This window comes from Centrocercus urophasianus, unplaced genomic scaffold (assembly GCF_019232065.1).
Source record: "Centrocercus urophasianus isolate 14NV4802_14NV808 unplaced genomic scaffold, USGS_Curo_1.0 seq_12, whole genome shotgun sequence".
Classification (NCBI taxonomy): domain Eukaryota; kingdom Metazoa; phylum Chordata; class Aves; order Galliformes; family Phasianidae; genus Centrocercus; species Centrocercus urophasianus.
Window position 1 is genome coordinate 59,218,300 of NW_024884364.1, and position 23,673 is coordinate 59,241,972.

A 23,673-nucleotide genomic window follows, 5' to 3' on the forward strand; every position below is an offset into this window, starting at 1 on the left:
CCATTCTGAGATTTTCAGATATTAATGGTAAAGGGAAATAAACAAAAGCAACATCTTATTCATTCTTTTCCTTGTCTTCCGTAAAACTTAGCAGTGATTCAGGTACTTGAGAGAAGGAGAGGGTGGTATATTCTCTATTGTAACCTGATGTAATCACAGAAGATAAGGAAATACATATTTGTCAGCAAGATGAGTTTCTGACACCAATGTAGTCCAGTTCAGACCACAGTCTTGATCACTATGGATATGTTGTGAGTGACAAAGTGGATTAGATTTATAAACATAATTGCAACAACTATAAATAATAGAAAATAATGGCTACAATATAAAAGACTGCACTGTAAAAGGAACACGTGTGAGCACATTATATGTGACTAAGAAGGAGACCATGTATTTGTATTTTTAACAGTTATTTGCAATCCTTTAACTATGCTTCTAAAAAGTTGTATGCTTTTCATTAACTGAAAATTACCATACTCTCTGTTGTGCCTTCTGCCTTGTTTTGGACTGTCAGAGCTCAAAGGAGTGGCCCTAATGGTCAGGATCCATAAAGAGAGTCATGTTGTAGGAAAGAAGAATTAAAGTTAAACATTTCAGAGAAGAGAAGGCTCTGTAGAGATCTTATTGTGCCCTTCATATTTTTGAAGGGAGTGTATAAACAGGAGGGAGAACGGCTGTTTACAAGGGTGGATAGTGATAGGACAAGGGAGAATGGTCTGAAACTGAGACAGGGGAGGTTTAGGTTAGATGTTAGGAGGAATTTTTTCACACAAAGGGTGGTGACACACTGGAACAGGTTGCACAAGGATGCTGTGGATGCCCCATCCCTGGAGGCATTCAAGGCCAGGCTGGATGTGGCTCTGGGCAGCCTGGTCTGGTGGTTGGTGACCCTGCACATAGCAGGGGGTTGGAACCAGATGATCATTGTGCTCCTTTTCAATCCAGGCCATTCTATGATCAAGTTTTGTAGGAATAAACCCTTTAAAATTATTATTTAGTCTTTTTTTTCCCCTTTTAATTTTTTTTTTTTTTTCTCAAGGGATAAAAGTCTGTCCTGCTAAGACAAATTTCTTTATAGAACCAGAATTTAGTATGATATTATAGTAAGTCTATAAGCTTCAGTAGAATTGTGCTCTCCCGTACTGAACAGTGGGAAACTAAGCCTCATGGCAATTATTTGATGATGTATAAAACAAACAAAAAACAACTTCAAACTGTAAAATAATAATAATAATAATAATAATGTAATTCACCTTTTAAATCTACCAGAGAAGGTCTGGATTTTAAGTGGTTATTTTGTTCTTTCACGCTTTGTTTTGTGGTGCTATGCAAGCCACCTTCTTCCTGTGTAAAATTAAATTGGGAGTAAAGGCTTTACCTGACAGGTCTCTAGCCTGGGGAAAACTTGAGCCAGAGAAAGTAGGAGGATGAGGTTTGTTTGAAATGCAAATATGTGGCCATAGCTCACTCATTTTCTTTGAAATGCCTTATCTTTTTAAATCACATAAATGTTTCCCTGAGGGGTGATCCACAAAGCAGATCTGATCCTCTTCCTTGCAAAATCCACAGTGCAATTGACATTGCTCACTGTGGAATTGAGCTGCTGTGGAATTAGTCTTTAGTGGGTAATTCATTGCTTACCCTGGGCACTTAAAAATCATGAATCAAGAACCAGAACTAGGGGAGTTGCCATGGGCACAATGGAAAAAATATGGACAAAGCGTAGTTGCTTGCTGATTTCCACACCTCTGCTTTCAAACCATTCTCTGAAGGTAGGTGGTTTAGAAACTAATGGGCAGTGCAGATGCTGATCAATAAGCATTTAATGTGGATTTTAAGGAGAACAGTAAATATTACGAGGCTTGCTGCAGCAGCAAGAGAGCTGTTGGGATTTTATTTGGTGGAGCAAAAGGAATGGAACTAGAGGAGGGAAAGCAGGGACTGTTCCTGTCATAAATTATTTTTCTCTTGTGCTTGTGTGTGTTTGCAGCTCTGTCAAGTGGGTCACTGCAGTGGAAACTGCACATCACAGAGTTGGGGAAATGGATGGATTTTTTGAATTTGTCCTTGTTACCCATCACTTAGACACACTTTGGTAGGTTCGTGGCCATACGTTCAAGCGAACATGGAAAGGGACACAGGGACAGGAACATGTTCCCGAGTGAACTTGGAGTAAACTTTGTAAGCAGCCTGAAAAACAAATTGTTAAATATATTATGTCATGATTCAGCACTAAAATTTAATTTAGGAAAAATGCATTATTTAGTAAAACACTCCCACAGAGAACGTGTATCTACATGCATATTGTCATGCAGCTTTGACCATCTCACACATATTGCCTCCAGTTTCTTGTTAAACACTTCACATTTCTAGACAGATGAAAGCTTTGAAGGAAATTTAATCTTTTCCCAATATATTTGCACCACTGTAGACTTCCCAAAGACGTAGCATAGGCACAGTTAGGGTATGGATGACTTTTGGAGTTCATTTTCAGAATTTCTACTTTATGCTGTATCAGGACAAAGCATTAAATAGACTAAATGAAGTAATCCTGCCCTGTACCTGGAACTGATGGGGCTCCACCTCGAGTACTGTGTTCAGTTTTGGGCACCTCAGTACAGAAAGGACATTGAGGTGGTGGAGCAGGTCCAAAGAAGGAGGCTTTGTGAAAACAAGGCTTGTGAAGAGTTTGTGAAGGTTTGTGAAGGGCTTGGAGAATATGCCCTATGAGGGGAGACTGAAGGAACAGGGGGTTTTCAGTCTGGAGAAGAGGAGACCGAGGGGAGATCTTATTGCTCTCTTCCAGTATTTGAAAGGTGCTTACAGAGAGAGCGGGGCTGGTCTCTTCTTACTGGTGACAGGTGACAGGACGAGGGGAAATGGCCTTAAGTTGCACCAGGGTAAGTTTAGCTTGAATAGCAGGAAAAATTTCTTTACAGAAAGGGCTGTTAAGCACTGGAATTGGCTCCCCAGGGAGGTGGTTGAGTCACCATCCCTGAATGTGTTTAAAAACCATTTGGATGTGGTGCTCAGGGACATGATTTAGCAGAGGTTTGTTAGAGTTAGGGTAGTATGGCTAGGTTGTGGTTGGATTCCATGATCTTTAAGGTCTTTTCCAACCTGAGTGATTCTATGATTCTATGATTCTATGATTCTATGATTCTATGATTCTATGATTCTATGATAAGTTGTGTTAAAAATGAAGATTTCTCCAGTCCAGAAAATTCAGCATTGGATTCTGTGGCTGGAAAGTTTTGAGGTGCATCACTAACAATGACATTTTTGTGTGATTTGTTTGATATCGGAGATATTTTACTGTTTCAAAGGAAGGAGCAAGGAAAAGGTTCTCTAGCTAATTGGAAAACATCAAAAGTTGTGCTCACAGTGCTAGAAAAGGAAAAGCAGTGTCATTACTTGGAGGATTTTACTGATCTTATTATAGTGTTACAACTGGTGGTTGTTGGTTTTCTTATTTTTTTCTATGTAACTTTAAGCACCTCATATCTGTTAGACAGTACAGTAAATGGAAGCTCAAAATTACTTATTCAGGACGTTATTAAATGCGCTTCTGAAACCCATATTTACATGGAAACATGACATGCTGAACAGATGGAAATCCTCTCACTAAAACCAGACATTTTCCAATCCCTCAGGCTTCTTTCATAATCAATAGAAAAACGAATTTGCTCTGCCAACGTGCAAATCATCGGATGTACTTGCAAACTTCTCTTTAGGATGATGTGAGCTGTGTCATAGAAGTGACTCTGTTTCCACTAGTTCTGAAAAGAGCCGAGGATGGTGAGGTGAATATGTGCTCTGTACCCTCTGCAGCCATGACACAGCCCTCACAACCTGGGTGCTTATTGCTCCTTTTGGCTTCTATGTCATTTTCTTACTTTTTCTTATAGTTTCCTCTTCACTTCAGTGTCGTGCCCTTTTCCTGGATGTTGTGTTTACCTCTTAATTTATTTCTAGATCCTCCAGGCATCATACACCATCCCTACTGAAATCACTTGGAATAACTGCCCAAAAGTGAATATTTGGAAAACATTTATGAGGTTTCCCTGAAGTAGTGCCCACCTCCTTTCAGAACTTGACCACACATTCATTGTTAGGGAAAATGCTGTCTGCTCTGCTTATAGATAATTGGGAGAGCATGATCATTGTGTTTTCATGTGCTACTGAAACAAACAGGGATTCAGCTCAAGCAAAAACGTTAGAAAGCCAGTTAAAGAAGGAATCTTACAGTACAGAGAAAGTATTATCAGGCATGGTTGCTTCTCCCTCCTTTGGACTAGGCAGACTCAGCTCAGCCCCAACTCAACTCCAGTGGTCTGTTTCCCCTTCTCCACCAGGCTCCTAGCTTTCAGCACAGAGGAAATGGAAGCATGTGGCTCTAACAGGAGCTAGAGCATACTCTGAACAGGTCACTGATCCCTGCCTGCCCTTCACCGTGCATCAGCAGGCACATGTAGGTTGAGTCATCATGAGTCTCGGCTGCCATTGCCAATATTTTCAGCTGCTGTGTTTTGTTGTGTGATAATCTAGAGTCTATTCCCCTAATGCCTGACCAAAAGATAGACAACAAAAGCCATGCAGTGATATCAGGAGTGAAAGCTGTACAGCATACTTGTGTGTGTGTCCCTGGAAGGAGGAGTGGAATAGCAGAATTCTGCAAAGAGATCAATAATTTCCTTGGAACTTTTTAAAAGTATAATTATCAGCTGTCCTCCTGATGCCAAATTCTGTTCTGGAAGAAATGTTCAACAAGTCTGTTTTTGTGTGTGTGCAAGTAAATACAATTTTCTGCCTGTGTTCAAGGCTACCTTATCAAGCAGTCATGCCTGTGATTCAATGCGTGTATTTGGTTCTGGTACCTAGCTCTACATTGTAGCCATGTATTGAAGAATGTTAAGGACTTCTTGCAAAGAAGGATGCAAAATAAAATCACTTTACATACAGATATGGAAGGAGCTTAAAGAAGAACCACATCAAATTTCCTTGCAAAATTATTCTGGTGATGAATGAGTATAAAAGGTCAGGGCTGCAAGCTGTGTTTGAGATGATGAAAGAGCATTTCTGTCAGAGTTGGGTTTAATCATGTGTATTTGCAGACTCTGTTCCTTAATTCTAGGTCACAGCATTAACATAGGTAATGCTGTGTCTTATACTACTTTTCTATCACTGTAGGAGAAAATAGAAAACAACTGTGTCTGTAGTCAGGTCACATCTGTGTGAAGAAATATACTATTAAAATGTACCTGGTTTCCTGCCCCCTCCGTGGGTAAAATGAATTAAACTACAGCCCAGTAAATAAGCAGTATTCACTCAGAAAAAGTACATTGGAGAGCACTGGACTTTGCTTGTGAAAGGCTATTCAATCATATCCTATTTAATTATGTGCTTAATAATCTCTGGTAATTCTTAAGACCTGTGCGCTACCCCATCTGAACAGAATTCTATAATTTAAAAAAAAAACAAATCTTGAACTTCCCTTGTAGTCCCTGCAGTCTACCAGAGAATGGATACTATCTCTGACTATTTAAAACCAAGATATATAGCTAGTGGTGTTTTCTTAACTGATGACATTTATTTTCAATGTCCATTTCTTTTAGGAAGCATTTAAGCAGAATGCTACATCTTCCAGTCTAATAAGCAAATGAAAACCTACTGGCTTTTCAGTGATAAAGGAGATACATGACTGTTGGCATTGTTCCGAATAATGCCACAGTAATGGCTAATAACTACCAATTTCATTTTTTCTGCTTTTTTCTCATCAGTGGCCAATACGCTTTATTTGAAGTAACCACCAAGGTTTTTATTATCTGTTAGTGTGTCTGCCACTTTTCTAATAAAGAATAGTTATTAAGATGAGGAAATCATTTCCAGTAGTTCACAAAAAGATTGTGCTGATATGGAAAAACAAGTTTCTTTCAAAGCTGGAGCTGCTCTGTTTAGATTTGTGTTTTTCTAGGGATCAACATTAGCTTAGAAACATTTCTGAAACCAGAGATTCAATAAATGTCTAATAAGTTAATAAGCTGCAACCTCTATTGATTCACAGGCTCCTGATGATTTCACAGCTAAAAATGAATCACTACTTAAATTATCCAATAGCCCTAACACCCCTATTGCTGGAAGGTCTATGGGTTTGTGGATTTTTGTTTTGTTTTGTTATGTTGTTTCTCCAGAGTACTAAGTGAAAATGACCTCTGACTGCTATTATTGTTGTTTTTTTTTTTCCATAACTGAGACAGGGAAGGTGAACATTTGAGATTTGTAGGCAGCAAACACACAGGAGTACCACTCCAACTAGCTGCTCCCTTCCCCTGACATCCCGCCATTATTTTCAGCATAGCATAACACAGCATAGCATAGCATAACAGTAGAACTAGAATTAGAATTAGAATTAGAATTAGAATTAGAATTAGAATTAGCATAGAACAGAACAGAATGAAAATAGGATGGAAGTAGTTCAGTTGCAAGGGACTTTGAGTCCAACTGCCTTATCATGTCACAGCTAACCAAAAATTACAACATATTATTGAGGCCAGTCACCTCTGTAGGAAGCCTGTTCTAGTGTTTTGCACAACCTCACAGTAAACAGATGTTTCCCAGTGCCCAGGCTGACTGTCCCCTGGTGCAGCTTTATGCTTCGTTCCCATTCTACCATTGATTCCCAGGAGCAGAGTTCAGCACTTCCCTCTTTTTCCCTCCTCAAGACACTGCAGAGCAGTGAGGTCAACTCTTGGCCTCCTTTTCTCCAGACTGCCAACTATCCCTCTGCCCTGACCCCTGAGTGATCTGGGACTTGGTTACCTTCCTCTCTCCTCACGACATGGTGATCTCCACATGGATCAGGGCAGGCAGATGTGGGAGCGTTGACCCAGTTATCAGCCTCAGCATCAATTGCTATGGGCAGCTTCATGCAAAGATTCTTCCTAAAAATGGCGAAGTTGTATTATTTCTCCCATTTGTGGTTTCTTTAAACCATTTCACAGACAGCCACCAGTATGTTGGAAGTGCCATCCTATGGCTGCATATAAGCTTTCGCTGTTACAAACGAAAGCATAGCAGCCAAAATGCAAAAGACTAACGTCTCACTGGGGTAAGCTGTTAATCTTTACATACACTGCGTAGTGTTTTGTCAGAGGCAGATGTTCACCATATGTTAATTTTCTACTTTTTTTTTCCATTGTATGTTTTGTTCTATCATTTTCTATTATTTTGTTTTGTTTTGTTTTGTTTCTATTGGTTCCACTAATGCAATCCAGTGCAGAAACTATAGATAACTTTCCAAGGGAAGAAAGGATCAATCATGCAGGCTTCAAATGCCTCAACAGATTGAAACCCTCTTTCAGATGAATTATTTTCATATCCTTAACCCCCAGCTCCCCTGACAGCTCCTCCATGCCATTCCCTCAGGCCCTGTCGCTGTTACACAGAGCAGAGCTCAGCGCTGCCCCTCCACTCCCTGTGAGGAGCTGCAGCCGCCATCAGGCCTCCCCTCAGCTCCTCTGCTCTGCACTGAGCACAACGAGGGGCCTCAGCTGCTCCTCGCACACCTTGCCCTGGTCACTGTCCTTCGGCTGATCCCCAAGTGCCTGGGTCTGCATTCAGCAGGATGTCATTAGAAAAATGCCATGGTCCAGAATAGTATGGCAGGAGTGGCAGGTTGCAAAGTCTGCCTCTTAAAGGCAGCAAGGAGTATCTGCACAACGCATGCATGTGCACTGTGGATATTGTGCACAAAGCAACTCTCCTCCATGCCAATCTTTGTAACAGGGGCATGATTTTATCAACACTATCAAATTTTGCGACGTTTTTGATCTGCTGGCTTTTTAGAGAAAGAGTGGGTGGCTGTAAAAGGGGAGTGCACAGCAATGGCTGTGTGTGGATGTTGAGGATTCCTTTACTGAATGCATTTTGTAAAACTAATTGCATATTTCTGCTTAAAATCCTTGTCAGAAGCAAAGACTGTATGAGAGGAATAGGATGAAAGGCTGCCAAATAAATACACCAGTAGGGATTTAAATAAGCTTTTTTCTAGTGAGTAGAAAGCAGGTTATAAGGGAAGACAAAGCCATGGCTTAATATTCTTTGTGATAAGAGCAGAAAGTAGACATACTACCATCTGGTTGCTCCATATAGCAGTTTTTCTCTATTAGTCAGTGCATCAAGGGGTGTTTAACAAGGAATTTGAGGATGAGAACAATAGGAGCTTTCTAAGTGTTAGTATCTTATCTGCAGCTGGGGACACTCAGACCTTTGGGAAAGAAATACTAACGGTAGATTCATGCAGGTAGTAATCTCTTATTATTCTGCAATTGTTTCTTCTTATCATTTTAATAACTAAATACGAGTTGTGCCTTGCACAGTACGCTCATGCATTCTAAGCATTTGCCATTCAAAAATGTTGCACGGCAAAGCTAAAATGCTAAACTTAAAGTCACAGTAATGTTAAATATTTGATGGTATTATTACAGTATGCAGTGACAGCAGCCTGTGATTTGTGATGTAATGACTCCATGCCTGAAGTAGTACTGTTGAGCATAGTCCTTCCTGGATTTATTTTCCAAACTGAGTCCTCTCTGAAACTCTACAAAGTTTTGGTGTTCACAGTATACCATGTCAGAGAGTTCCACATACCAGCTGTATACTGTGCAAAATAAAGTACCTTCTCCTGCTTGTTTATTCTGACTCTGCAATCTGATTATTTCATTTGGAAATCCAATTCTTGTATTATGAGAAGCACTAAATAATCAACTCCCATCCACCTTTTGATAGTCTCTACTATTTTCTCTTTTTTTCCCAATTTCTAATAATCCCCGATGTTTACTTTTCTAAGTGCTGATGAGCATTGGTGTTTAGCAGAAATGATTTTCATAAAATTGTCTGTCATAACTCTATTTCCATAGCAGTAAGTCAGTCAGATACAATCACACCATATTTAAAGCTAGGACTGTTTTTCTTCACATATGACAGTTTATATCAATACAGCATTTCATCTGCTCAGTGACTTAGTTTCATGAGATTGTTCTGCAGTACTTCACAGTCAGCTTTGCTGATTTTGAGTTATTCAGCATAGCATGGTCAGAAAACTTCACTCTTCACTATCTTTTCCAGATCATTTATTAATATGATGAATAACATTGTGTCTGGCATAGATCCATAAGGGACTTTAATGGCCAAAATTTTCCACTGAGAAAACTGTTTTCTCCTGTTCTTTACTTCTTGCTTCTAATTGATCATTTATCCATGTGAGGATCTCCATTATTGCAAGATGGCTTGCTATCCTTAAGAGCCTTTGGTCTAGTCAAAGCTTTATGGAATTCCAGGTAGGCTTTATCAAGTAGATCAACCTTATCTGAATGACACTGTCAAGGACCACTAATGAATTCTTTAGTCATGGTGTCCCTCCATGATAGCCATGCTGACTTGTACCAATATGTCATATCTCTCTATATGTCTACTATTATATGCTCTAGAGTAATTTCTACTAATCTATCCAGTGTTGCAGATTAGACTCGCTGACTGGATGAAATCTGCTGTAAATCTCTTCATAGTGAACACAGCAAAAGATTTCCTCTTCTAACTTCCTTTTGAGCTTTAAGGACTGGAGATATCCCTTGTTCTCACTGCTCATCTTTCTGGTGGCAAAATCAGAAGGGACATGGGTTAGAGTAGCCTTCTACCATCTTTCTTCTTACCTCTGTAACACATGATGTTGTTGGGTAGTGGAACTGCTGAAGAAAATCCCAAGGGCAGTGTGGAGGCTAGTCTACATATTTTGACATTGTATTCAAACTAGCAGATGTATGACTGGTTATTGGCAGTCATAGCTGGTTATTATAAAAAATAAATCAACCCCAGTGAAAAACCAGTCTCTTAGCATGACTAGCAGGTCATGGTTTGGTGGAAACTTGACTTCCTGTCTGCTATAATCAAACGCTGTAATTTCACCTCTTTGCTGACATGGTGCTGTGTCTCCATGGCGTGACAAGCCCTGAGGCTGTGCTTTGTGTTACCTCTGTGCAGATGCTGAGCATGAAGGAAGGTGCCAAGGTGCTCTCCCTGTTTGGAAAGCAAAGAAGCACTCCTGGCAAGAGATGGAGGTCCTGCAGGGCAGCACAGGCATGGATGTGGAGTTGCTGCCTCGTACCTGAGCATCTTGCAAGCATCTCTCTGATGCACCAGCACTGTGCAATCATCCCTGTTACTCTCATGTGCACAAATCCCCTAGACTTCTCTTGAGATGCTGCTGTATAGGAGCTCCATCTAGCGCTGGCTTAGCTTCTTACTCTGACTCACAAAAGCCACTGAATAAGTACACTGATATGGAGGCATCCTGCTTAGGAAGCTGAATTTGCAAGTGCTCACACTGCTTTCCAGAATGCAAAGGAGCCCTGAATAATAATTTAAAAAAATGTATGGAAAGATAAATTTAAGTTCGTATTTTTGTTTGTTTTCTTGCTTTTATACAGCAAGTATCACTGAGATGCAAAAGGGAATTCTTTGCTATATTTATGCCATTTGGAATAATGTGTTGGTTGGTTGATAGGCAGGTGTATTAATAACATAGCACAAAAGCATAAATCACAAGATACAACCCAGAATTAAGATCACTCTTAATGCACAACACATACACATTTAAAAATTCAGTGACAGGGAAAGAAAAAAAAGCTAATTCTTCACTATTAAAACTAATGCCTAGTATCTGTACTGAAGATATCACTGAAGACAAAAAGGAAGGCATTTCATACAAAGGAAGAAACAGGGAAATGCTTGCTGAGAAGAGAGCAGGAAAGATTTACTGAACAGGACCCATAATGTTTGCTGTCAGGTTTGTCCCAGCAGGCTTAGATGCAGCAGTGATTTCTTAGTGATTACATTCAAGTGCCATCAGAGTTAAACTGTTACCTCCATTAGAGCTAAACAGAAAGTACTCTTCAGGAAAGGGAAAGATTGCCTACTCTTAATGGACTTGTGACTGCAAGTCATACAGGCAAAAGAAAAAGAATTACAAGCATTGAATAAACAACTCTTGGTTTGTTTACTTATAATCTCAGTGAATCGTTGGTATTTGAAGTAGCCTTTGTAATGTAAGCCTAGAATGCTGGCATTTAAAAACTGGTTGTAGCTGCTAATGTGCAGCAAATTATTGTGGTAAATATTTTCTCGATTTCAAATCAGCAGAAGTGCTTTTAATGACTTATATGTCAAAAGGAAGTGATGAGTAAACTTCTAAGCATTCAACTAGAATCAACATCACTTAGTGATCTCTGGAGGCCCCTTCCAACCTCTACAATCCTGTGATTCTGTGAAATGCAAGAGTATTTGTATTTACTCTGTTTTATTATTGATATGTTTAATAGGAATATCCAAATACAGCTGATCATGTTTTAGATGCATGTTCCTTTCTCAGCTGCTTCCATGAGTTACTGAGGCATCTATACGCTCAGCTGCAGCTCGTGTTATTTATACCAGCACTGAATTTATCACTGTAATTTTGCTGACTTATTGTGATTTCTCAATTCACTGAAGTGTATATGGTGGGCTGAAAATTTCAAACTCAGGCTAGTACTGTTACTTATCCACCAAGGCCTTGAGTCTATTCATTTTAACTCTGAAAAGTGCTCTAGGTTCACCAGGGTTTCCTTTTTAGCTCTGGAAATGTTTGGGATCTTCTACCAAAATCTGTCAGTAGATAGAGTTTGGCCCATAAAATACATCTCTCTTTTCCCTTTTGGAGGGAAGAGAAATAGTAAAATACCAACATTCAGAGAGCAAGAAACAGGAGCCACGTGTATCTTCCAACCTCCATACCCAATGGCCTCCTTTCTAAATACTCATTTGTGCTTCTCACAAAACAAAACAAAAAACAAAACAACACACGAAATAAACAACAGCAACAAAAAGAAAACAGCCTACCTTCATTAAAAAAATGTTGTGAAAGTCCACATTCATGATCTCTTGCTTGTTGCTCAGATTTTCTTCTTCACTGCTACTTTCCCACTATCCCTAGCAGCTGTGGAACATGATAGCAGGCTGTTAGTTGAATTAAGAGTGTTTCATTCTCTAATGCATATTGAAGATCTGGCAGACTGATCAGCTCTCTCATTAATACTTGTGACAGCTCTGGCATCGCACAGGAGAAGAAAATAAAATCTGGAAAACCTCCCTGAAAATGGTATATGAGATGGGTATATTTTTCCCTGTCTTGACTATGGGAGTGAAGGGGCTGTTATAAGACTCAGAGCTGGAAAGCAGAGTGAAATATTTTTTCTAAAGAAAGCATCTTTGGTGTGGGGAGGCCAGTTATCAGGTCAACAAATGCTCCCCCTGCTTCTGCCCAGAGGGTTAGCTTTGGAAATTTTCTGCTTTTGTCATTATAAAATCTTTATTCTGCATCTGTAAGAAAGTCTCTGACGACTCTGACTGCTGTAGTGGAAATGACTGTATTTTAGTGGAAGAAATGCTGTGATCTTTAACGTAAGAAGAACCCAGTTGTTTTGCTTGTTATTATTATTAACGTAACTGGTACATCAAAGATGGAGACACAGCTGACAGAGAAGCTTGCTCCATGCGCACTCTCATAAAGCCTCCAGTTCCATAGCCAGTATTAGGTAAGGTACTTTGGCCAAGAGCTGATAATTTCACCTGAAGATTAAGCTACCATTAGAAGGGGAGCTTGCTGCTTTTTTCCCCTCGCTGTTCCCAAGCCTCCTGTAAGTTTAAGAGACATATAAATTACATTTTGTGAAAAGTCCCTCAGGATATTTTATCAGAAAGGCTTCTAAGGAGATACAGAAGTGTAAATATGTTGGAAATGTCATATCTTTTATTTTAAGTTGCTTAAATTTTTTATGTTTCATTTTCATCTGAGGTGTATTTTATTTCTATAGAGAGGCTAATAGAAATGCTCTCTTTCACATTCAGGAATGTTGTTTCCCTTGAAAACAACATGGACTCACAGATAAAACTCATTTTGTTTAACACAGTAATATATTTATGTAATACCATTTGGAAGCACAACTTGGAATTAAATCCTAAAAATCGAGGTGGTAAGAGACCTGCCTTATCTGGAAGGGGTTATTTACTGTTTGTTCTGTGATGTTGTGTGTTCTGTGTATTGTTTGTCCTTTTACTTCTGTGTTCCTGGGCAAGTCTGATGAAGGAGGTCAGCCAGAAGCACCAGCAGATTAGTACCCCAGCATGGGATTCCTTGGTATTCCTTGGGGTATGTTTAGTCACAAAAGCCTCTCCTTCCTTTTAGATCTTGCTTTTCTCCATCTCATTTTGCAGCAGTATTTTTATCATATTCTCCAGCTACTGAAGCAGCAGATTTATCAGGTACTACCTGAGAGACTAGAGAAAAGGACTGTGGTACATGGGAACCCTGGCACTTAATATCCCCTTGAATTCCTCCTTGTCTTTTCTGGCTGACTCTGATGGGTAGCCTCATGTGCATCTGTAGGTGTTTGGCTGGCTCCATCACTCCTTGGGTCAGCAGCAAGTGCAGGTAGGCTGCTGGCACCCTGCCTTGCACTGCTCTTGCATCTGTATCTCCAAGCCTAAAGCCAGCGCATGCTGCAAAGATCACACCATGACTGCTTGTTGTGGGGGACCCTGAACTCTACTGAGAGGAGCATGGCATGGCATAGTATAGCATGCCTGTCAATTGTTTCCCTGTTGTCTTACTGTGAAGAGGATGGTACTTATGCAGGTGAGTATATTCTTGGCAGGCACATTTTCCAAGCAAAGAAATACAAACAAGAAGCAACAGCCTTGACTGAAACATAGGGGGGATATAGGCAGGGTGCAATGAACCCAAGCATGGACCACTTCATGAGGACAGTGGACTCCAAAGTTGTACAAAATCTTTATTTCAAAAGCAATTTGTGAATCTGTAGGAGGTTTAATAAATATATAGTCCCTTGTTCTTGCTGCACAAAGGAGACTGATCTCTTGAACACAGAGTTGTGTGCTTGTGGGTTTGTGTGAGTGAGTGAAATATAAGAGAATGAGTGTGAGAGTGTGGAATCAATTTGCACAGTTTGGTGTAGTAAAATTTTCTTTGCCTTTTGTAAGAGATGGCATCTCTTTTTGATCCATTAATATCTTGCAGAAGAAGGTTCGTTTGCTTTTCTACAAGCTCAGTTTGCTTAAGCTTAGCTGACACTTCCTTACATTGCCAATGGCCATTCATAACCAGAGTACAATACAGACTATGTGTTCTATCGTCCAACTGTATTGCTCCAGAAACCTAACCATGATGACCTTGAGAAGCTTCAGGAGGAAAAATGTACACAGAGGCAGTCGTCAAAATGCTCACCCAATATGAGAATCTCTGGGATTCTCAGTTTTTTGTAATCTATGGATCATTGGCAGCCTGCATGCTGTTTCCAATTACTACATCATAGCGAGCAGTGTAAAATAGCAAACAACTAATATGAAAATGTAATGCTTTTGGCTGAGACCCACAGGAACAGAGTGTAGTAATTTGCTGTGTCCTTCACCTGGTGCCATACTCTTGCTGTGCTTCTAGGAATAAATGCATGGATCTTTAAGTAAAAGTAAATAATGGATAATGTCTCAGATGGTATTCCTATAAATGAATGCGTGTCTTGGTTTATGACTTTAATTTAGTTTCTTGCAAACTAATTGCTGTGTAGAAAAGCTTCATGCCTCATACCCAGCTCATCTCAAAGTCATTCATTTCTGTGGCTAATTTTTAAATAATAATTTGGTCCTGTAATGCAATTTCTGGTGGTTTTTTTTGTTTTTTTTTTTTTTGTTTTTTTTGTTTTGTTTGTTTTTTATTATTATGTCATCTTTCAGTTCTGTTTATAAAGAACCTCACTTGGTTCCTGTGTATGCATGGAATGTTGAGGGAGCAAATTACATCCCTCATTGTAGTTAACTCCTGCAGAGTTATCTGGCTAGGCACCAGCTCAGGGCCCTAAATATTTGTTGGAGGCAAACTCTATTTAGATGTGCAATTCCAGAACTTAATATTGTTGTAATTTTAGAAAACATTACTCATCTGAAATTAATATATGCAGAGTAGCATAGTAGAGTCATAAATATCCCTGTAAATTAAGAATGGAGCGTGGGGATAAAGCACTGCAGTTAGCTTTAAATTATGATTACTTTCCTCTTTTTATAACTTGATTTTTATTTTATTTTATTTTTAGTTTCTTTTCTTATTATTAAGATTATGGAGGTTTTATTAAACCGTAATTCTAAAATATTTAATTTTTTTGTTGTTTTCGTTTTTAAAGCCAGTATTCTCATTAATTCCTATGAATGCAGCAGACACATTGTAAAATAGAATAGCAGATAATGGCAGGGTTTCAGGCAAAGGCCGCAACAGTTCAGTGCCTATGACATTAAGGAAACTCTGATATGCAAAGATAGGAGGCAGAACGAAAAGTAAAAAGCTTTGTTCCACTTTATCCACTCTGGATTACAAGATCTTTTCACAGTCCAGTGAACAATGAGTGACATCTGAAGAGAATGCTGAAATATGCTCTTATAGCATCACGATCTTTCAGGGTGAAGGAAAAAATGCATGCAAGGGTCAGCCCAGCAACCCTTCCAGGATGGCAGCTGGATCAGTAGGTTTGTTTTAGGCATGTGGTGCTTTGATGTTCTTGCACCACCAGCAGATTCCTGCTCACTGAGGGAACAGAGAACATGTCTGCTGCTCAGTGAAAGCACATCTGGTTCCTCTTCCTCACTTTCCTTCTGTCTCAAACTGCAATTTGATCACAAAACCTGGCATTGTCTGTCTTAGGAAATTATGTTATTTCAGTCCAACAGAGGAGGCCTGCCTGTCGTTCAATCAATTACCCAGTTATTCGGGTTCATAGCCAAATACGGTCTTGGAGAAAGGTTATTTCTTGATGTGGTTCTTATATTGCTGTTATTCAATGTTGTCTTTTTTGGGAAGCATCAGAGATCAGTGCAGAGTGGTGTTAATTGCAGCGTTATTGAAAATCCAGGTATAACACAGGCCTTACTGCAACAAAAAGAGAAATAAAAATATTGATTTTTATTTTTTTTTTTAATTTTATTTTTTTTGTTGTTGTTGTTTTGTTTTGTTTTGAACTGTTATGGCTTGGAACTCTATATATCAGAGTTCCTATCCTCCAGAAAAAAAAAATGTAATGTGTGTCATGTCAGTGGAACTCGGTAATAAAAGGTGAGTAAAGATGAAATAGCTCCTGCCAAGAGGTGTAGTTAAGAGTCTCCAATCTTCACCTGTGTAGAGAAGAAAAACTATTTGCACTTACGTAAAGGAAATGGTATGAAGTGTTTTGTGTTTTCAGTCTGATTGTAAATGCTTAATTTAGTTTTGACTGACATTGCTGTGGTCCTAATTTAATGACTGAGCACTGATCTGTTCTCAAAGAGACCAATACTGCATGCATGGCCAGTTGTTATATTCAGGTAGCAAGGTCCTGAGTCAGGGAAATTTGAACAGCTGATTCAGACCTTCTAAGCAACACTGTGCCCTCAAGGCTGTAGGCTGTTACCAACGAAAGCACATCTCATCTGCCACCTCATCAAAATGGGAGTATTGCGCCCTCATTTACCATCAGAAGTAGCACAGGAGTAATATAACGTATCTGTAGAGCACGCAGCTGGGAGGAGAGAATTTCTGTTAGCCTAGACTGCTTTCTCTTAGTCCACGATGGTCTAATCTGAAATGCACAACTAGATCCATATCACTTTACTGAGATTGAAGTTTCAACTATAAAATCTGGATTTTTGCCTTAGGTACCCTGGGTATCTATGTGAGATAAATGTTTCTGATAGCAAGATGCTCTTTAGTCAAGCAGATAAAAGCATGGAAAGAGGCAATGCTAAGAAAGTGAAGATAAATACATGTGGACCAGGAGCAAAATATTGCAGAAGATCCTTTGTTCTTGAGTCTGTAATTCACAGCCTGCTATTCATTTTTTATTTACATCTTGAGGTATGTGTTTAATGCAGAAGTTATGGCCAAGGGCCTTCAAGAATGGTGCAGTAATATATCATGTAGAAAATCAGATTAGATAAGAAACAATCAGAATATCTTTCCATTGCCTCAGAAACAGGTAGTCTGGCCTTAAAATAAGTTTAAAGCTAGGCTCTTGAACAGTGTAATTCAAACGAATTCAGTGAAGCTGTGTCCTCTTGCAGCTGTAAACATATCTACTTTGTAGCTTTGATTTCCCATAAGGGAAATAAATTAGTATGTTCATATAATAATAACAAAAAAGATATTTTCTACAACCAAAGTTGTCTTATCCTTGTGCTCTTTTGCATTTTCCTCTTCTCTTCTGTTGCCTTTGCTTCGGCAACCTCTGATTAATGTCCCATTGTAAAGTGCGCAGACAGCCACGACCAAATCACACACTTTGCCGCTCACCACATCGGTGTCATAAAAATGGCATTTATTACAAGCAACACACTCTTCTTACAGTTGTCCCTTATATCACAGTGCTACCAATCACCCTTAACTATGGTTATCTGTGCCCAATAGACGTGTGGCATGTCTTGTCTTGCCATGTCTCATCATGGTTTCTCATGAGTCAAGGAGCCCCCGCAAAATACTTGCGTATTTTGTTAACTACACTCTTCCCTTGAGTGATAAGTTCTCCTATCCCAGAAGCAAGCATTCCCACTGGGTCCTTTGCCATACTCAGCTCTGCACAAAGTATCTGTGAATTGTTGTTAGGATGGCAGAAATAGCTGCACCTGCAGCCAGCTAACAAGGAAATGAGTGATGGAACTGTGGGAGAAAGAGAAATGTTTTGTCTGTGGGAAATATCCTGCATGTGTATGTGTGGGTGGTGGTTCGCTCAGGTACAGGACAGACTACTACTACCACCCCCAGGTGAGTGTCTGACTCATCTCCATCACAAACATGGAAAGGAGCTCTAGGAGAGGCTGATAGTTAAATTGGCAAAACGCAGACTCATAGAAATATAGAATGGTTTGGGTTAGAAGGGATCTTTCAAGTATCTAGTTCCAACCCCCTGCTACAGGCAGGGACACCTCCTTCTAGACCAGGTTGCTCAAAGCCCCATCCAGCCTGGCCTTGAATGCTTCCAGAGAGGAAAATATTGAACAGAAACGTGAATTACAGCTGTGAATTCCCCTGAAGATCAACTTTTTTTTTTTTTTTTTTTTTTGGTGGTGGTCTCCTAGGCTCATTGTTAACCTAATTCAATTTTTGACTGATTATGTGGTTTATATGTAAAGAAAGTTACATCTCTCCATATCAGACTCATGCTGAGAGTTGTCTGATTTTGCCTTATATGTGTGGTCAGAACTAAAGATATGTCTAGATGTTGGAGCAGAGTGTCAAAAAGCTGCTTTCTTTTTTGGGCTCCCAATTTTGAATATGAAGCTTTTTCTATGTATAAAAAAATGCAATATTTGAAAATGCTCATGGAGGTTACAAACAGAATATATCTTAGCAAGGGAATCTTTCAACAATTTTTTCAGTTCACGCAGAAAATGTATTTCCTTGATTAATACCAAAGCATGTAATTCTTTGTAAATTCCCCTGTAAAAGGAGTAGCCTATAAGCATGAAGACCTTAAATTTTAAGCTAAATACAAGTTAAGCAAACTCTTTTTTGATGATCAGGGAGGATTTAAACATAAGAATAGTTCTCACTTCTGCTTCAAATAATGCTATAATCAGGAAAATTATAGCCTTATAGTCTTATTTCTTTGGGCTTAAAGTGGCTACCATGTAAAACAATTAAAGTAATTGCCTAAATTAATTCATTGCAGGCATTGTGTCCCTGATCTCCCTGGCTGTCCTGTCCTACGAACGCTACAGCACCCTCACGCTGTGTAACAAGCGCAGCGATGACTATCGCAAGGCGTTGCTGGCAGTTGGCGGTTCCTGGGTTTATTCCTTGCTCTGGACTGTGCCACCTCTGCTTGGATGGAGCAGTTATGGGATAGAAGGTGCAGGCACCAGCTGTTCGGTGCGCTGGTCCTCTGAGTCAGCTGAGTCCACGTCCTATGTCATTTGTCTCTTCATATTCTGCTTGGTCATCCCTGTAATGGTCATGATGTACTGCTATGGTCGGCTCTTTTATGCTGTCAAACAGGTAAGCTGCTCTATGCTGATAGTGGAAACTGCGTTGAGAAATATGTTTAATTTTTCCTTTATTGATTTGGAAGTAGTAGATGATGGACAGCAAAACAACAAAGCAAAACTAAGTATAAAAGTCCACACAAATCCGAAGGACAGGGCAAGGGAGTCTTCAGCAAGATCCTCCTGAAGTCCTGAAGCTGCAAACAGAACCATCAGACAGCATCCATAAAGATTCGGACTTTGTGGTTTGGAAATACTGTGTCCTACCAAAATCAATATATCAAGGTAAAGGTTGCACTTATAAAGTCAGCATACATCTGTCTGTAAGACATCTGTGTAAACATTTCTTCCTATTTTTGAATCATGACATTTTAATAATGTCTGCTTCTTGGTCTGTGGACTCCAAATTCTTCACTAATTAAATTCTACTGCACTTTGCAGAGTTATCCCAGGGGCCAACTTTGTCCTTGTTGTTCTACGCTGCATGTAAAAATTTCCTTAAATAATTCTCCTACTACAGCTGCTATTACCACTGTTACTATTACTACAAACGACACTCCTCTAACTGCTTTTAGGTACATGCAGATATTCCAAAATGAATGTTCAAAAAGACCTTGCCAAGAGATGTAGTGTTGTGAGGTTTTAATACTCTTGGGATGGTAATGAAATGGTTTGCTGATGAATAATGAGAAAGGAATGAGTGTATAAGGTGTTCTCTAAAAGGTAGTTCTCTAAAATGTTCAGATAAATTAACTAAAGGTTTTAAACAGGGAAAAAAGAAGGGCAGTAAATCCCTGAACAGAGTCTCTCATACAGAATCAAATTGGATGTAATTCACTTTTGATTAGTCATAAGAAATTAAGGTCATGCCTTTTCCATGATTTGTCAAAACTTTCAGAACACTTAAGGCCCAAATGGGAAATCTTCCTGGTTGAGTGCTGAGCCAGTCAGTAAAATCCCTTTCATGAAGCACATTTTAGTACTCGTCTTAATGCTCTGAAATGGTAACATGGAAAAAAATTTCCTTGATTGTAAACCATTAAAGCAAAGTTGAAGACTATGTCTGGTCCCTGGGTAGCTCTATCCTTTACCATCACCCTAAAGAAAGAGCAGGATCTTGAAAGATGTAAAACACAGAAGATACAACTTTTATAAACGCTTGTCTTGTCCTTCAGCACTCATTGTCCTTTTTGACAACAGTTGTCATCACATTGTATAAATGCTATTATGGATGAAAAGACCTTAGCATGTTGTTCATTTTCTAGTTCTAAATGCAGACCTGTGGTATTTTATTCATCGTATTTTAAAAAAATGCTACTGTACATTAGAAGTATTGGTCAGATCATTGATCTGTATGGCTCTGAAGAAGCTATGGCAAACATACCAAGGAATCAAAGTATACAGAAGTCTTTCAGTTTATAGGCATTTTATACTTAGGCAAGAAGACTAAGCACAATGGGTAGAAGAAATGTTGATTGATCAATTAAATTCCAAATAAAAATATGGGAAAGAATAGAATTTTCAGCAATTCTTTCTCCTCATTACTCCATGTGCTTTCTAGAGTGAGATCTGGAAGATGGAGGTTTGAGACCCCTGAGAAATTCTGTGAGGGATGGAAGTGAAAAAGAATCAATCTTGCATATTCAATTGGAAGGAAGTTCTTACAGAACTAATGATTATTAAATGCAAAGGGACTCCAGTGGGAATCAAATCCTTTTCCTGTGATCCAGGTTCTTAGAAGCTGCCTAAGCATTTGGAAAGTCTTGAGTAGCTGATTTTTTACAAAAAGCATTTAACTCTTTCCTGGATTTCATAAAAGATTTCCTTGAGAAGCTATATTTCAGCTAGAAGAATCTCTTTAACCATCAATCCTCATCTTTCCATGCAGTACATACTTAATCATGAAATTTTGCATTTAATAAATTTCCTGTGTAGAATTTCAAAGAACATATCATGACACAGTCACTGAAACACAGGATTTCCTTCAGTCATAAGTCTGTATACTGTAATAAACAGGGTAGATTATGAAACGCTAAAGTATGTTGTGTTTCAAACTGGAGGAAGAGATGAACAATAGCTAAATAAAATATATTACTTCACATATAAAAATAGCATTGGTGTGATAACGTGAAAAAGAATAGTTAAGAGAGGATATTATATCCATTGTAATGCTGTTAATTTCTGGCATGGGCAAAAATTTGTTATCTTGCAACAAGATTTTATTCTGGCCTCATAGCTTAAAAACAGTCCTTCTGTGACCCTTTCTGTAATGTATTAGATGGTATGTAAGAGCATTGCAAACATAATAACTGCATTATCCCAAGCTTCATCTGCTCGGTAAATTTTCTAAAATATGCATATTTTCACAGGATATTTAGACATCTTTTGTGTTAGAACATTGCAGAGTTAATGGTACTGCACCCTGAGATCAAGAGTACAGGAGTTGCGCTGTTATTAATGCTACAGTGCAAATTAATTGAGGTGGAATAAATACCTTAATAGATTTAGGATAGTTAATGCAGGAATTGGCATGAAGCCTGCATTTTCTCTTTGCAGAACTGTAATTATAGGTCTGCTTTTCTCTTCTTCTTCTCTAAATTTAGTCTCATGCTGAAGCATTCTGACACTTGAGGCATTCATAAATCCTATGAATTCATCAGCAATCTGAGTAATGGTAAAAGATTTCAAGGATTTCAGTAATACAGATTTTATAAAGGATCTTCTTTTCAAGGAATTACAAGTCAATATAATTCCTGTATGAATAATGGTAACAGCAAAGGCCATTAAATAGTATTACAACATGATTGCACTATTGTCTCACAGTTCTTACTGTTTATCAAGCTCAAAGACCACTAGGAATTGCTGAAGTTATTTTCTCTTAAAATATCCTTTTTTTTTTTTCCAGACTAGCTTTATCTGAACAGCTGAGTCCTGTTGCCTCTGTGTTTGTGCAACACACTTGGAAGAGCTGAGAGATGGAGCTGGGTAAACGAGTCACTGGAAATTTTTAGCTCTTAATAATAAGAGAATTTCAGAGGTGGTAAACAAAGTAACTCTGAAATCAGAAAAACAAAATTAAAACATGTGATTTGAAAAGCTGCTAGTGATCTTAGCAGTGCATCAGATTTTAAGATGGACAGAAGCATAAATATTTTATTAGACTTTTATTCTTCCCTCTGAGTCCACATTCTATTTATGCTAATCTTTTTTCCTGTTTTTTTGAGATGCTCCTGACCTGTTCTTCCATTGTTATAAATGCTGAGATTCAGTTTCTCCTTCAAGTTTTCCTATAAAGATGGTGTGTCTGATGTTTACAAGTAGAAAGGGGCAAAGTTTTCTCCCTTACAACATATTATTCATACATATTTTATTCGTACACATTCTACAGAACAAGGAAAAGAAACTGACAATAACTTACTTCTCCTATTGCGATTAGATTTGGTTTTTTTTCAGCTCCTTGCTTATGATGCTTCTCTATGACTCTGTCTTTGTATTCCCTATGGAAAAATGTTCGTTATACAGTCAGAGTCAGTTGTTTACACTTTGAAAAGTGGGATCCCAAATGTGGAATTACAGAGATTAGCATTGCGATCACTGTAGCGCAGAGAGCACAATATGATTAAAATCCTCCACTGAGGCACCCAAAGAACTCATATGAACCAGCCTAATGAAAACTAGAAAAAAACTGTGCCTGAGCAAAACTCAGATGGTCTTTATAGAATGTAGCTAGGACACTGAGAACAACAAAAAGGATTCTAAGCAGAGCACAAAGGCTTAAATACTAAGTGTGATGTGTCTCTGAGCATGCAATTCTTGCTCAGGGTAGCAGTCCGTGTGTTAAAATGGGCGAAGAGCCAGGGGTCATACCATCCAACTTTGGAGCTAAGTGCAACAAGGAACACCCACTGTGATTTTCAATTTGATTTTGGCTGATTTTCTGAAATCTGTATTGCTTATTCTATTTTGATTTTGAAGCATATTTGATCTTCCCCCACTCACCTTTTAACAGAGAAGTAGTAAAGATGGAGTTTTGGAGGAGATGGTTTTGTGATCTGACCTGATAGCCCTGCTGCATGGTTTTGTTCTCTTTTCCCTTAAGGAAAAAGTAGAATGAAGAACATTGATTACATTCTTACATGTCATTACCTCATTTCTGCATTTTTTTCACATTTTACACTGTGAAAAAGTTCCCTTTTTGTAAACACAAAAGAAAATAAAAAACAATGAAGAAATTAAGACTAATTCAGAGGAGGAAGGAACTTGCTTTATCAGTATACCTTGTCCTCCATCTCATGGTTCATCTACTCACATTTAATTCTTCAGAAACCAAAATGTAGATTCAAGTAGTGAAATGAACCTATTTCCTCCACAGCAACTTTTTTCTTTTGAAACAACTTGGGTTTTTTTTGAAAAGTTCAACATAATTTCTGACTTGCAGGTTTCATAGGAGGATCGGGTAACCTCATTTTATCCTATCTGCTGACCTTTCAGAGTCCTTCCACCTAATCTTCTCTCTCTCTTACTCTTTCTGGACTTCAAGTTACAAAATTTAGTGGAGGAAAAATC

General features: G+C 38.7%; 1 protein-coding gene across 1 annotated transcript in view; it reads left to right on the forward strand.

Annotated features, from left to right (window-relative positions):
* LOC122155919 (pinopsin-like) overlaps positions 1-23,673 on the forward strand; it is a 73,344-nt gene that overhangs the window by 2,920 nt on the left and 46,751 nt on the right. Inside the window, exon 2 of the mRNA XM_042810280.1 lies at positions 18,795-19,120. Within this exon, the coding sequence (XP_042666214.1) occupies positions 18,795-19,120 (326 nt within the window). The remainder of the gene's footprint in view (positions 1-18,794; positions 19,121-23,673) is intronic.